Raw genomic sequence first — 13,302 nt, forward strand, 5'->3', positions numbered from 1 at the left:
CACATGGGGAGAACATGCAACTGACTGCATTCAATTTTGTGCCATATCATTATGGATTGCTGTGCTCAAAGTTGCATATATTATTAACCAACATCTTATTTACATGAGTTCCTTGTGGGTAGTTTAGTGTTTGCATGTGCTGTGTTGACTGTTCATGTGTTAATCTGTCTGGTTTGTGTTGTGGCTCGGACTCTGGCCAAAGCCATCAAATAAACGGACACAGTTGTGTGGAGACATTTAACGGAGCAAGAGCACAAAAAACAGGATGAGACCGGAAAAAAGAAAATAAACAACAGGCAGACTGGTGGAGTGACAGAGGCATGGAGGAACCTCAGCAGATAGATGTTTTTTTGTACCTGCCAAACTGGTATAAAATCACTCTCAACCCTTCAGTGAATCATGACCCAGTCTCTGAGAATGACTGCAATAAACATTGAATAAATTCTGAATAAATGACTTAGATCAAAGGTCCAATTTGCATAATTTGGGAGGGTTTACTGGCAGAAATGGACTATACTACCAATAATACATGTATAATCCTTTAAAAACATAATGTCTTTGCTTAGAATAAAGTTTTATTTAGGCAAGGTCCTTGATTCACAGTGGCAGCCATTTTGTGCCACCACGTTTCTACAGCAGCAGCCCAGACAGGAAGAAGTGTGTGTTTCTTGTTTAAAAGCAGCAGCTTACTTCCCAAACAAAGAAGAATGACATTTCTAGTATGTGTTGGTCACCATTTGCTCCCTGATACACTCGGGGAAGAGAGGGGTGAGAGGAGGAGTTTCTGTTCAGTCAGTTTTCAATGTTCAGTCTCATCATTAGATGTCACTCAGTGCAAACATGTTCGTCCCAGTAAAATCCAACTATTCTTCATTGGACTAACATATCTAGTAGATAATTTGATTCAAAGTCCGATTGCTCCAGCATCTTTACCCAACGTACACGCTGCAGTACTTTTGCCAGAAAAGAACAGCATGGCATCGCCAAGAGTGAAAGCTGTGCAGGTACAAAACATACACAATCACAACACGATCCATTTCACTGTTTGCTGTTTGTTTGTGACATAAAAGGTCAAAAGGACACTGATTCAATAGCACCAGCTTATAGAGAGATACAGCGCCACCTACGGAGGTGAAGTCAGATGTACACGGTCTATAAATCAAACTTATCCTCCGTATATTTACTCGGACTCGGGAAGTTGCCCGACTCAGTCGAGCTATGACACATGCAGCTTGACTAAGCTGTGCATGTAAACGCAGAGACTGCTCTGTAATGTCATTCCAGGTTCCTGTCCCTCTCTACAGCCAAATAATACATTTGAACACGTTTACAGGTTTGCAGCATCTGTTTAAAAAGTAGTGTGTGACAAAGTTGTTATTCTTCTTCAGGTAAAAAATTCCGGCAGGCTGTACACTGAGTGTAAGTGTAATGCTGCCCTCCACAGTTTGCAGTTCCTCATCAGAATTCTTTTCCTGTTCCTTAAACCTTCTGGATCACTGCGCTTGGTGGTTCCTCAGCACATACGTTCAAAGCGTCACCTCGCAGCTCAGACTTCTTCTTCTTCTAAGAAAGTTTCAGTCATTTATATTCTTACAGGTAGACCAGTGGCATGAATAAATGCAAGAAGATTCCTCTCAACACTGAAAATTGATTTTAAGGAAAAACATGGAAGCCCCAGGTCAGCCATTTCTCTTAACAACTGTTGGCGTTGAATGTTGCACCTGAATATTCCTCACCACACGCTTCCCTTTCAAGTGTGTTGGAGAAACTACGTAGCCTTCAGTTAGCGTCAAAACTCAAAAGATGTTTCTCCATGGTGGCATCCACAGAGCTGACCTGAGTCCTGATATAAATATAAAGAGGTCTCATTGTGGGGTAATGAAAAACAACAATTTATACAATAAGGTGATTGTACACTGCAAAATAAAAACACTTTTACCCAAATGTTTTCCACAGTTGGGTAAACATGGACATTTCCACATACCCTCCTCCAGCGTTTGAAATTCTGTGGGTCCAACAGCTTTCCCGTCACTGGCAGCCAGAGCCAGTGGTCCAGTGAAGGCGATGATAGTCACAGAGTACCGAGAAAATGCCGTCAAGTTTGTCACGACGACGGTCATCAGCTCTCCGGGGGCCCGCACGGTTGACATGTTCAAAGTGGGTCCCTCCACCTGACACAACAGCACGAGATCCCACACTTATTTGTTTCATACTGTTTCCATTTCACAGTAATACAGAAAAGTGGCTTTCAGCTGCTCCTGCTCTTTTAAAAACATACTGTACATAATATCATCATCATCATCAAATGTGTGCAGTGTTTGTGCACTAATGCAACTCAGTGTGACCTGGACAAGATATGAAGTCGGCCCTGAAAGAACAGCCGGAGCGTCCCATGCAATACGAAAGCTGCTGGAGGTGGCAGTCACTTTTACGTTACGGGGCGGAGCATCAGGATCTGAGGATAAAAAAAAAAACAAGGAAAACACAAGGACTTATTATTATATTGTACTAAATGAAATGGTTCAATAACTGTGTATGATTGAAACAGGAGTCATGGCTTGACTTGAGTTTAGCTTGTTTATTGCACAGACACATTGCTTCGACAAGGTCTGGAATCTGTGGTCAATCCATGTGTAAAAATGATGACTCATGCTCCCTGAATCTCTCTGTCACTATTTGAGCCTGATGAATTCTGACACTGTCATCCTGGAATATGCATGATCAATTTGGTCATTCAGTATTAAGGTAGGCAGCTGACCTCATAACCTGACCAACCGAAGCAACCCCATATCATAACACTGCCCCCACAGGCTTGATCGATATATGACTCCTGCTCAGGCAGTGTATATAACACTGTATATTAATATCTCACATCCTATATGAAAGTATAAGAAGAAAATATACGATTTTATCTTTAACAGTGTGTGAAAGGATGTTGCACATGTTTTTCTTAAACAGTTTGTTTTAATGAACTTAGTGTAAACTATCTTCATCTCAATATTATCACTTATTATATTATGTTTTGTGGCTATAATGGTGTTGTAATCATTAGTCTAGGCATATTATCTTCTGTATAAATAGGTGACATTTTATATTTAGTTGGAAGCCTCAAATAGGTTTATTTTTTGTGTATTTTATTTTGCCAAATAGATCAAATCACCCTGTAACATGTATTTCTCATGATACTCAAGTGATGCTGTACTTCTTCGGAGCTCGGAATGACTTTGCATTCGAGGTCACCCTGGACATAAATGTGTCCCACACTAGCCACTGTTAGCTATTGTGAGCTATTCCAGTTAATAACAATGCTCTATGTGGTATTTTGCACAAACAAACAGAATAGCAACATGTCCACAGATAAAACTTGAACATTATTGTGTGTATGACCGATTTACTGTGAAACAAACACAACAGAAGTGCTGTTAACGGTAAAAGAAGCAGTGTTTGTATGGGGCAGCCATCTTGGAATCTTAACCCAGGGCCTAAATCCGAGTTCAGGGGCTTTTTCCCATTGAAGAAAAAACCACAAAGGGAAAGCAGCATAAATGCCAACCCACCACAACATGGACAGAAGATAAAATAACTGTGATGTTTCTTACTTCCAGCCAGTGTGCGCACATAGCTCCAGAGTGTGAATTCTCCCACTCCAGCGTTGGTCACAGCTGCCACTTTGAAACGGTAGTATCTGTATTTATTGAGGAATTGGAGCGTGATGCTGTTGAGGGTCGTCTCACTGCTATCTGAAGCATTCATCAACACTGTGACATCAGACTCCACACATTCCGGGGTCAGCTCGTCCTCTGAGGCCGGCTGTGCAGTCGGTTTGATGTTTGTTTCACAAACAGTGGAAAGCAGCTGTGCAATGATGTGGTACTCTTTGAGCACGCCGGGGATGGAGAGCGGCGGAGCCCAGAGAAGTGTCACGTTGTTGGGTGTCACCTGAGTGATGGTGAGGAAGCGAGGGGCAGCTGGGACTGGCAGAGGAGACATAGAGACATAATGCATGAGCAGTTCACTGGTTTCTCCTAAATTACAGGTGTCAAACCCGCGGCCCGTGGCCCCATGCGGCCCCTCAATCGATTACATGTAACCCTCCACTTAATATCACGTTATTATGAACACATGTAAACACAGTGTGTGTGTGGCTGAAGAACAGCTGCCAGGGTGGTAATAAAATATAGAGATAATATAATACTAAATAGGTTTTTCAGCAGTAATTATAAGATATTCAGTTATAATTATCGCATTATTGAAAGAATACTTCACCGATTTAGCTCTGTATTACTAGAATAGTGCAAATCAGTGAAGTATTCCTTTAAGTGGTAAGTGGTCTGCATTTGTATAGCACTTTTCTAATCCTGATGACCACCCAAAGCTGCTTTACACTACAGTTTTCAGCCACTCACCCATTCACTCACTCATTCATACAGCACATCTATGTGCAGCACATTCTTCTCACACACATCTTTCATACACATGCAGTCAGGAGCAGTGTGGGGTTAAGTGGGGTTAAGCACATTGGCATGTAGACTAGTGGAGCTGGGAATCGAACCCGCAACCTTCCAGTTGAGAGATGACTCGCTCTACCAGTGAGCTTCTCTAATGTATTACACTCCACAATTTATATATACACATGTGTCTGTTTTTGATAGATTCCTTTTTTCCCCTCATAAATGTGGTTTTATTGTGAAGTAGACATTTACACCACATCACATTTACATTGAAATTCTGTGAAACATCATGAATAACTATCTTGCTATATCATGATGTAAGATTGTGCTGTATAATCTTAAAATCATTGCCCATCCCCCGTAGAACAGTTGGAGTGTCAAACCCCTGTAACCTAGATAATCTTCTGTGTCTTAATGTACAAAAACAAAAAGCACCAGCACATAATTTGACTACCTGATTCAGAGAGAGTGAAAGCAGAGCAGTTCACTGCGTCCCCAGGTCCTGCAGCGTTGACTGCAGCGACACTGAGTGTGTACCACTGCTCTGGCGACAGCCCTGTCACTGTGTACTCTGTAGAGTGAACCTGGTGTGTGGAAAACTGCAGCTCCATCTCCACTGTAATCTCATAAAAAACGATCTGCCCATTAGGGTTGTCTGGAACTTCCCAGGACAGCAAAATTGAATCCCAGCTCAGACCTGAGCAAGACAGGTTCCCCACAGCATCAGCAACTGCAGACACACACACACACACACAGAGAGAGAGGGAAACTCAGTGAGGATGATTTTCTCACATTTGTCACTGTCTCCCATATTAGGAAATTGATTTATCTGTAGTTATTATATCACCCAATATACAGTTTATTTGATTTCGCTCACCTCACAACAAAAGACAGAGCGACAATTAACACAACAAATGGAAAAGAAATATTATAACATAAAAGGTTAAACTCATAACGAATACTCTTACTACAATCATCACTCCAATTCCTCCAGACATAAATAACACACAGTCCCATTAACTATTATAATAATTACACCCTATTTGATCAGTTTTCACGTTTTAGCAAATATCAATTCTCAAGTTACTAATCCTCATAAAACTCAACAATCTCTTAAAAATGTAAATGGTCATTTCTGATAAATGTGTTTACAATATGGTAAATACACAAAACATTATTTTGTAAAGCCTTGACATATTATGTCAAAATACTTCCAATACTAAATACAATGCTGTGTATTTTTGTATTTTTAAAATACTGTAAAATATATATTTTTTTTTTTTGATGACATCAGAACATACTTGTTTATTGTTTCTTGTCCTCATTTTTTCATACATACACAACTCAATAAGGTGATTTCTGCTGTATCGTACTACAAACATTTAGAATATTATATTTTTGAGGACATTGTTTGAAACATTTTGTAATCAGTTTAATCATTACGTTTCAATATTTGTAATTTAACAAACAGGGACTCAGTTGCTTGTCCATTATGTGATTCTCCATACAGCTCTTTTTTGTAGTGTAAATACTGAAATTCCCCATATTTCCAATACAATAAAGGAAAAACTACTACATTCTGTATATGGATTGAGCACAGGAGTTTGACACCTGCTACATGTTTATGTGTAAACAAAACAAATCACCTTAAAATATTATTGTTTATTGTTAAAATATAATTCACTGATCATGCTCAGCTTCTCGTAGTCTACAGTGACAAAGACTGCAAACCCTGGCAATGCCTTATATCTCTTTGATTTAAGTATTTTGTTGGTTTACCATAGAAATGTCTTGTTAAAGGGATAATTCAGGTTTTTGAAGTGGGGGGTGCATGAGATACTCATGCATAAGCAGTGAGTTACATACAGTAGACAGTGGCTTAGCTTAGCTGTTTGAAGAGGGAGACAAAAGAACTCAAACACATTTACACATTGTTTTGCATCAGAGAAGTGTGTTGTCCACACAATTTGTACTTTCTCTCTAAAATTACAAGCAAAGTTATATCTCAGGAACAGATTTTACAACTGGGTTACACTGATGCCACTAAAGTGCGTTGCACTGATTTAAAAGAAAAGAGGGTGACGACTTTGATCTCAGAGGCCACTACATTTTTAAACAGCAGAGTTTTTTTATCAGCTATAAATCAACCAATGACATTAAAGGCGACATAGACCGGAAGCTCCAATTAATGCTGCATTTGTGTGTGTATCTGCGTCATTACCTCGTTTATGAAAGCCTAAAGTTTCAGAACAAAAAGTTCAGCCACTGCTGAATAAATAGGGTTGTATTGTTTTCCTGGGCTCTGTGAGGCGGATCGGCACTTCCGTATGTTGATGTTGTCATCAGTAAACCTCACCACTCCTCTCACCACTGTAGCGCCTCTAGTCCTAGGCCTCTAGGGCACTAGTCCGGGCACATCCGCAGAAGAAGAACTACTCTCATTGTAGCTGCTGAGATGCAGAGCATCCACCGTGCCAGAGGGGGAGCTGTGTATCTGAGAGCTGGCCTACCAATTACTTCCAGGTACCTGGCCAATCACAGGACAGTGGGAAAGCTCTCGTTGGCTGGCCAATCACAACACAGTCCACGTTCTGGGGGTGTGATTTTGGTCTGAAACAGCGCGGCTGACGAGAACGTCAGTGAGGAGATATTTTGATCGGCTCGTTTGCAGCGATTAGGAGGTTTTTAACCATGAAAACAAGTTAATATATGTAAGTAGACCTCCATAACTAACATATATGTGCGATACAAGCATTCTATGTCACCTTTAAATGTGTTCTTCCCCTCTTTTTAATCTCTTAAATCTGTTTTCTCTGAAGCTCTCGAGACACAAAACGAAGCATTTACAACTGAAAATGTACAAACATCAAAGTGTGAGCACTGACCTAAATCATGTGTGCTTTACCTGACTCATTAGTGGTGAAGGTCACAGGGCTGCTGAAGTGATTTCCATGGCCCACTCTGGTGTAACTGTAAACACTGATCTCATAGGAGCTGTGAGGCCTGAAGCCAGTTAGATACTCTGTGGTTGACGGACCAGAGGAATTCTACACGTGAAGATGCACAAATACACACGCGTTAACACAAAAGAACGACAACAGAGTACATGATTTACTGAAGTAGAAAATGATATCAGCATACATGTGTACATTTCTGAGAATAATCTTACTGCTGATTGATAACTAGAGTGTGAAATTATGGAGCGTGAGATAAGAGCTAGCGTCAGTTGTGGTGTGTTCTCACACTGAGTTGGTCTCTGGAGAGTGTGTGTGTGTGTGTACAGTTTGTGTGTTGCTGTTGCTGCAGAGTGGCTTAAAGTGTGTGAAATGAATATGAGTGTTACCTGGTGTGTGACGGTGTGTGTAATGAGGTTTCGGATCCTGAAGCCGTAGTGCATCACTACACCATTAGGCTCCAGAGGAGGCTCCCAACTCAGCCACACAGACACTGCTGTGTGGTTGTATATGGTGAGGTTACGGGGAGGGGACATGGGGCCTGGAACACACAACTCTTATTATGGTTTGTATATCTTTATAGTGAACAAACATAGCCTAATTACTAAAAACCATCTCATTAGCATTCAAAAATATGCAGGGGCAAAAGAAGCACATCAAGAGTGTCTGAATGAGTTACGGTGTGGTACAGCAGAGGGCACTGTGAGCACAGCATGAGCTTGGGTCCATTTTGAATGCCCTCTTGACCCATCAGAAAAATAAGACAGCAGATTTGTTGCTATATTAAGTGACTTCTCGGAACCCCCTGACAACTCAAAAAAGCGTCTGACGACAAATCTAGCAACTTTCTGGCATGAACCTAGCTACTTCCCGCAGGAAGAAATCACCAGTTCTGCCGCAGGAATGAACTTGTGTGCGGACTAATCACAATCTGGTTTGATCCTCAAGAAATTCTCAAACCAGCTTCCAAACTAACCTCCTTCATCAGTGTGCAGCTGCAGCAGCAGATGTGGTCCTGAGCCTTTACGTGTCGCTGCTGTGATGGTGACATTATAAGCCGTGTATGGAAGTAAGTCAGTCAGGATCATGGAATTGTTGGGGCTATGTGTCGTGTTGGAGCCTCCTGGACCGGACAGAGTGAGGATATACTCGGATATCTCCCCGTTAGCCTCCAGAGGGCGCTGCCAGACCACAGCGATGGAGGATGATGACAGGTTTCTGGCTGACACCAGCAATGGAGGAGAACTAGGAACTAAAGAGAAACACACCCACGCACGTCAGTGTCACATTATACATATAACCGTTAAGTCAAGGGCGTAGGTTTGGTTAAAAGGTGGCATGACGTCTACAAAAGATGTAACACACACACACACGTGTGTTAAGTCATGCGGGCCAGAGAGGAAGGGGAAGGCAAAAAGATTTGCTTGTGTGCTTTTGGTATGGCTCCACAGCACATCACCTCTCTCGTCTCCTCTGTGGCTCGGCTGTGATGTGTTCACTGACAATCGTAAAATCCGCTCGCCAACTCTCACTCTCCTCTCATTGCCCTGTCACTAATATTTTGCAGGGACAATCTGGCTTTTCTCCAAATATACGCAACCCTACACCCTTGATTTGATCCATCCCCTAAGTGAATGTGCATGAACTCACTGTCTTCTTGTGTTCTCAGGTACATAGTGCTGGTGTGGTTGTAGGCAGCGCCAGCAGCTGTTGCCGGGGTAACGGTAAACACGTAAGGGAAATACTTCTTGAGTCTTGGAAACAGAAAGACATTGTCATATGTTGTGTGCTTGATGGTCTTGTTGACGGCAGGAGTTCCCTGGTTGGACACATCTGGGGGGACGCCAGCCTCCTGTAAGGTGAGCAGGTAGTACGGACGGCCATTTGGCTGCAGTGGAGGGTCCCAGCTGACGATGATGGCTGTGGAGCTGTAGACCTGAGCCGACAGGTTTTGAACTGGGTCACTTGGTACTGAAAAAGGAGACAAAGTAAAATCACATTACTATTGTTTACTACCAGTGATAATGCAGGTTTAAAACTGTGAGCTTTTCAATGTGAGATTACAAAAACTGAGCCATCAACCATACACACTCTGAAAAGTGAAAGGAAAATAAAAAGCGTGCCAGTCATCATCATCATCATCGCTGTCATTATAGACACCAACATAATTATTGCATTGTTGCCATCAACTAAATCAATCAACAGCACGTCAACTGGAACAACAGTAAAGAAACACACACACAAACCATAATGCGATAAAGGCACAACAGCACAATCAAAGGCTAACGGACACTTTTGGGAGGAAAAGTCACACAATGAAAACCTCGGAACTGAAAAGGAGCGAACAGAAAATACTCATCCTGCTCATCGGGTCAGCCTCTCTGAAAACAAAGCAGGGCAGAATAAAAAGGGTAGGAATAAAGGTGAGCTGAAGAGGAAGTGGGAGATTAAACTTGATGGATCCGTGAGGTGAATGAGTGGATGTCAGGGGCCAGGTGTGCGTGTGTGTGTGTGGGTTTGAGCCCAGGGGAGCGACGCCCCCCGCTGGGCTGGGCTGTGCGGGAGAGACAGGGAGGCCTGGAGGTCCGGTGCTTGGCTGAGAGCGGAGCAGCTAGAGCACAGGCAGAGATACAGAGTCAGTATGAGCAGTAAGACTGAGAATACTTAAAAAACACAAAATAACAATCAATCTGAGGCAGCTGTCTGCACAATTTTTTCCAAAATCACATAAACACAAAGGTCAATTTTACAAAAAATCTCACTGATGATATCAACAGTATGAGTTTTCACACAGCATGTCAGGCTTTTTTCAGTCTCTGTGTCACGACTCCTACTCGTTTCTGCACTTTTTCTTTGTTTTTCATCATGCTTAGTAAAAGGAAATACAAACTGGCTGTCTTTAAGATGCAGCGTCGCAGGTGGACAAAAACAGAGCCAGTTTGCCAGACGGACAGTTATCTCCTTTCACTGGCAGACTCAAAGTTATGGCTTTAAAACGTTTTTATGCGATTTTTTCAAAAGTTAAAATGTTATGGAAAAACATGTGCAGACTCACCTTACAGTTAAACTTACTTATTAAGCTTCATTCAACTCTTTTCTACGACAGAGTATTAGGGCCACGTTGAGAAAAAAAAATTCACAGACTTTGAGAAATATTGTAAGTTGTAAATTTATGAGAATTAAGTCGTAATATTCTAACCTGTTGTTTTGGAAGAGGAGAGTAGTTAAATGAGGGCTGTGGAGCATTCCGTGGAATTGTACTTTAGAATAGGTTTCACAAACAAGGAGATACTTAATCTTTTGGCACATCAGCATCATGTTGTCATAAGTATCAGGACTTATATGCAAGAAAATGCATCTTTTCCGCAGAAAGAACCAGGCGGATTGGAGGAAATCGCTGCACCGGCAGTACACCTGGAGAGACCCTAGCGCCTTATACCATATGGACATATATGATAAATTACAGACACCACAAAACCCATCTAAAGGGCCCGTAAATTAAGACTTTATTTTCACTTTAATCTCGTAAATTTATGACTTTTTTAAAATGTATTGACTTTATTCTCATAAATTTACAACTTTATTCTCATAGATTTCCGACTTTATTCTTTATTCTTCTCAATGTTGCCCTAATACTCCTTCATACCTTTCTACACGTAGGTCTACTAATGTTTATCGAATGAAGTTTAAAGTATTTATACTGACCGTCCTCGGGTAAGAGCAGGGTCAGATTGTGGCTCTGGACACCTCCGTCTCCCTGCACAGTGCTGGATGTCATCCACACAATGTACTCAGTGCCCCCAATCAGCCCCGTCAGTGTGTAGGAGAAGGGTAAATCAGGAGAGGCAGGGGCAGGTAAATCTGAAACAGGAAGCCTCTGTAGAGAGAAAAGAAACATGTTCAGGTTAAATCTGAAGACAATTTGTTCTGTATTATATGTATATGATTTATTTATAAAAAAAACTATATGCACTTAATATTTACAGTGGAAATCATGTATTATGTATAAGTCAGCTTACTCTGAAATCGTCAAGTGTGTTGTATTTACATTTCAATATTAAAAATGAGTTAATTGAGAATGATTGACATTGATTTTCATATCCCTGTAGCCGCCGCATTAAAATCACTCGGAGCTCAGCTTCAACTGTTCTCTGAAATGGCACAGAGTAGGTTTTTTTCAGCTCAGCGGTAACTGGACAAATGAGGCAAAATTGTCACAAGTGTCTCGCCCACACCGATGACAAGAGGTGGAACCAGTTTTTGACTGACAGCGTTGCAGAAACATACAGAGCCTTTCCTGCCTCAGAGCTGTGTGGATTTCTGCGAGGGAACTGTAGACAAACAGCTGGTCGTTGTGCGTTATTAACTCTCTAAATAAACAAACACTATTATATTTATATATTATTTTACATAATTGTCACGTTTCCTTCTTCAAGTTGTTCTTTTGCTGATGTAATAGTTTATGTATAAATAACTGGGCCAGAACTGAGCGTCCCTTGGTTCAAATACCCACAACCGCCACTGGTATGTGGTATACGTGGGGTATATGTGCCTCACCTGCTCAGTCACAGTGTTGTTTTCAGAGTAGTAAATAGTGTAGTGTACAACAATTCCATTGGGTTGAGTGGGTGGCTTCCACAGCAGAGTGACAGAAGAGGTAGTCATGTTAGAAACAGTCACATCCTGTGGGGGATCAAAAGGCTCTGAAGGCAGACAGAAAGTTTTCATGTCAAAAAAACCCATTCTATTTATAAGATGTAGTGCATAATGTGATGCAGCACCTGCGTCTGTGGTGGTAAAGCTGATGTAGATTATCACTCCTCCATCTCCCAGTCTGGTCCAGCTGGATACGGATGCATTGTAGGGACTCTCTGAGTCCACATTAATAACCACTGACGTCTCGGTCACATTCTGCCACAGCTCACTTGTTTCATTCCTAACAAAGGAAACAACCACACCTGTAGCACCATGCTCCATGTTCAAAACACAATGACGGTGTGCAGCTTTACTAACTCACCAAACTCTGACAATGTAGTAGAGGATGTCTGAATTGGCTTCGAGTGGTGGTTGCCATGACAACTCCACCTCATAGTCTGACAGCTTTCTGGAACGGAGGAACTGAGGAGGCGTGTCTGGAGCTGAGAAGGACTTTCCAGTGAGTATAGACGATAGAAGCAGAAACTCAACAGGTGACTTATAAAAAAGTACATTGGCAAATCAGAAACCCGGATCGGGAAACTGCCCCAGAGAAACAGAACATGGCCCTGAAATGAAAACTGGTTAGTCGTAATGGCTCCTTGTGATTCTCAGTCCTGATGAGAGATAAGCGACGTGGGATCAGAAACCTGTGATGTAACAACATGAGCTTAAGCAGAAACAGAGAGAAGTAATGGAATATCTGGTACCACTTTATTTGGATAGTCTGTTGTTGACTCTCTACTAGTCATCAACAGGTATTCAGTATCATATCAACAAATAATCACTGATAAGTGACACACAATGAACTAACTGCCAGTAGACTATAAGTTGTATCAAGTGTGTGTTACCCTAACCTGATACAAAAGTGCCCAGTGACTATAAATCACGACGAGTAAAATACTAACAATGATAAAAGAAAAATCTATTTGTCCACTTGACTGTTCTATAAATGAGTTTTCTGTATGATTTCAATATGTGCCTCCGCTCTGTGCTGCACACACTGACTGAAACAGGCAGTTGGCACATCTCTTTATATCACCAATATACATGTTTGATAACACATGTGCTACACATGCTCCACAGTCTGTCTAATTTAATGAATGTGTGTGTGTAACCTACTTAGTTTTTCTGAACGGCCGTAAATGTGCAGTGAAAATGCACAGGGTGATGCGGACAGTACCACCAGCGCGTCACAGCTC

The 13,302-nt window shown here is 41.6% G+C and overlaps 1 protein-coding gene across 3 annotated transcripts in view; it reads right to left on the reverse strand.

Moving 5' to 3' along the window:
• The window catches only part of ptprq (protein tyrosine phosphatase receptor type Q), a 63,257-nt gene that overhangs the window by 12,144 nt on the left and 37,811 nt on the right, over positions 1 to 13,302 (reverse strand). For 2 of the 3 annotated variants that reach the window (XM_044036546.1, XM_044036545.1), the window contains exons 34-41: positions 9,056 to 9,376; positions 8,382 to 8,657; positions 7,795 to 7,946; positions 7,357 to 7,498; positions 4,906 to 5,181; positions 3,600 to 3,974; positions 2,346 to 2,455; positions 1,985 to 2,171 (exon numbers count right to left, since the gene is read on the reverse strand). In XM_044036546.1, the coding sequence (XP_043892481.1) occupies positions 1,985 to 2,171; positions 2,346 to 2,455; positions 3,600 to 3,974; positions 4,906 to 5,181; positions 7,357 to 7,498; positions 7,795 to 7,946; positions 8,382 to 8,657; positions 9,056 to 9,376 (1,839 nt within the window). Of the gene's footprint in view, positions 1 to 1,984; positions 2,172 to 2,345; positions 2,456 to 3,599; positions 3,975 to 4,905; positions 5,182 to 7,356; positions 7,499 to 7,794; positions 7,947 to 8,381; positions 8,658 to 9,055; positions 9,377 to 11,110; positions 11,283 to 11,962; positions 12,109 to 12,186; positions 12,342 to 12,422; positions 12,544 to 13,302 lie in introns of all 3 variants that reach the window. The other variant, XM_044036544.1, reaches the window with a different exon arrangement.

The sequence above is a fragment of the Solea senegalensis genome, linkage group LG10 (genome assembly GCF_019176455.1).
Source record: "Solea senegalensis isolate Sse05_10M linkage group LG10, IFAPA_SoseM_1, whole genome shotgun sequence".
Classification (NCBI taxonomy): domain Eukaryota; kingdom Metazoa; phylum Chordata; class Actinopteri; order Pleuronectiformes; family Soleidae; genus Solea; species Solea senegalensis.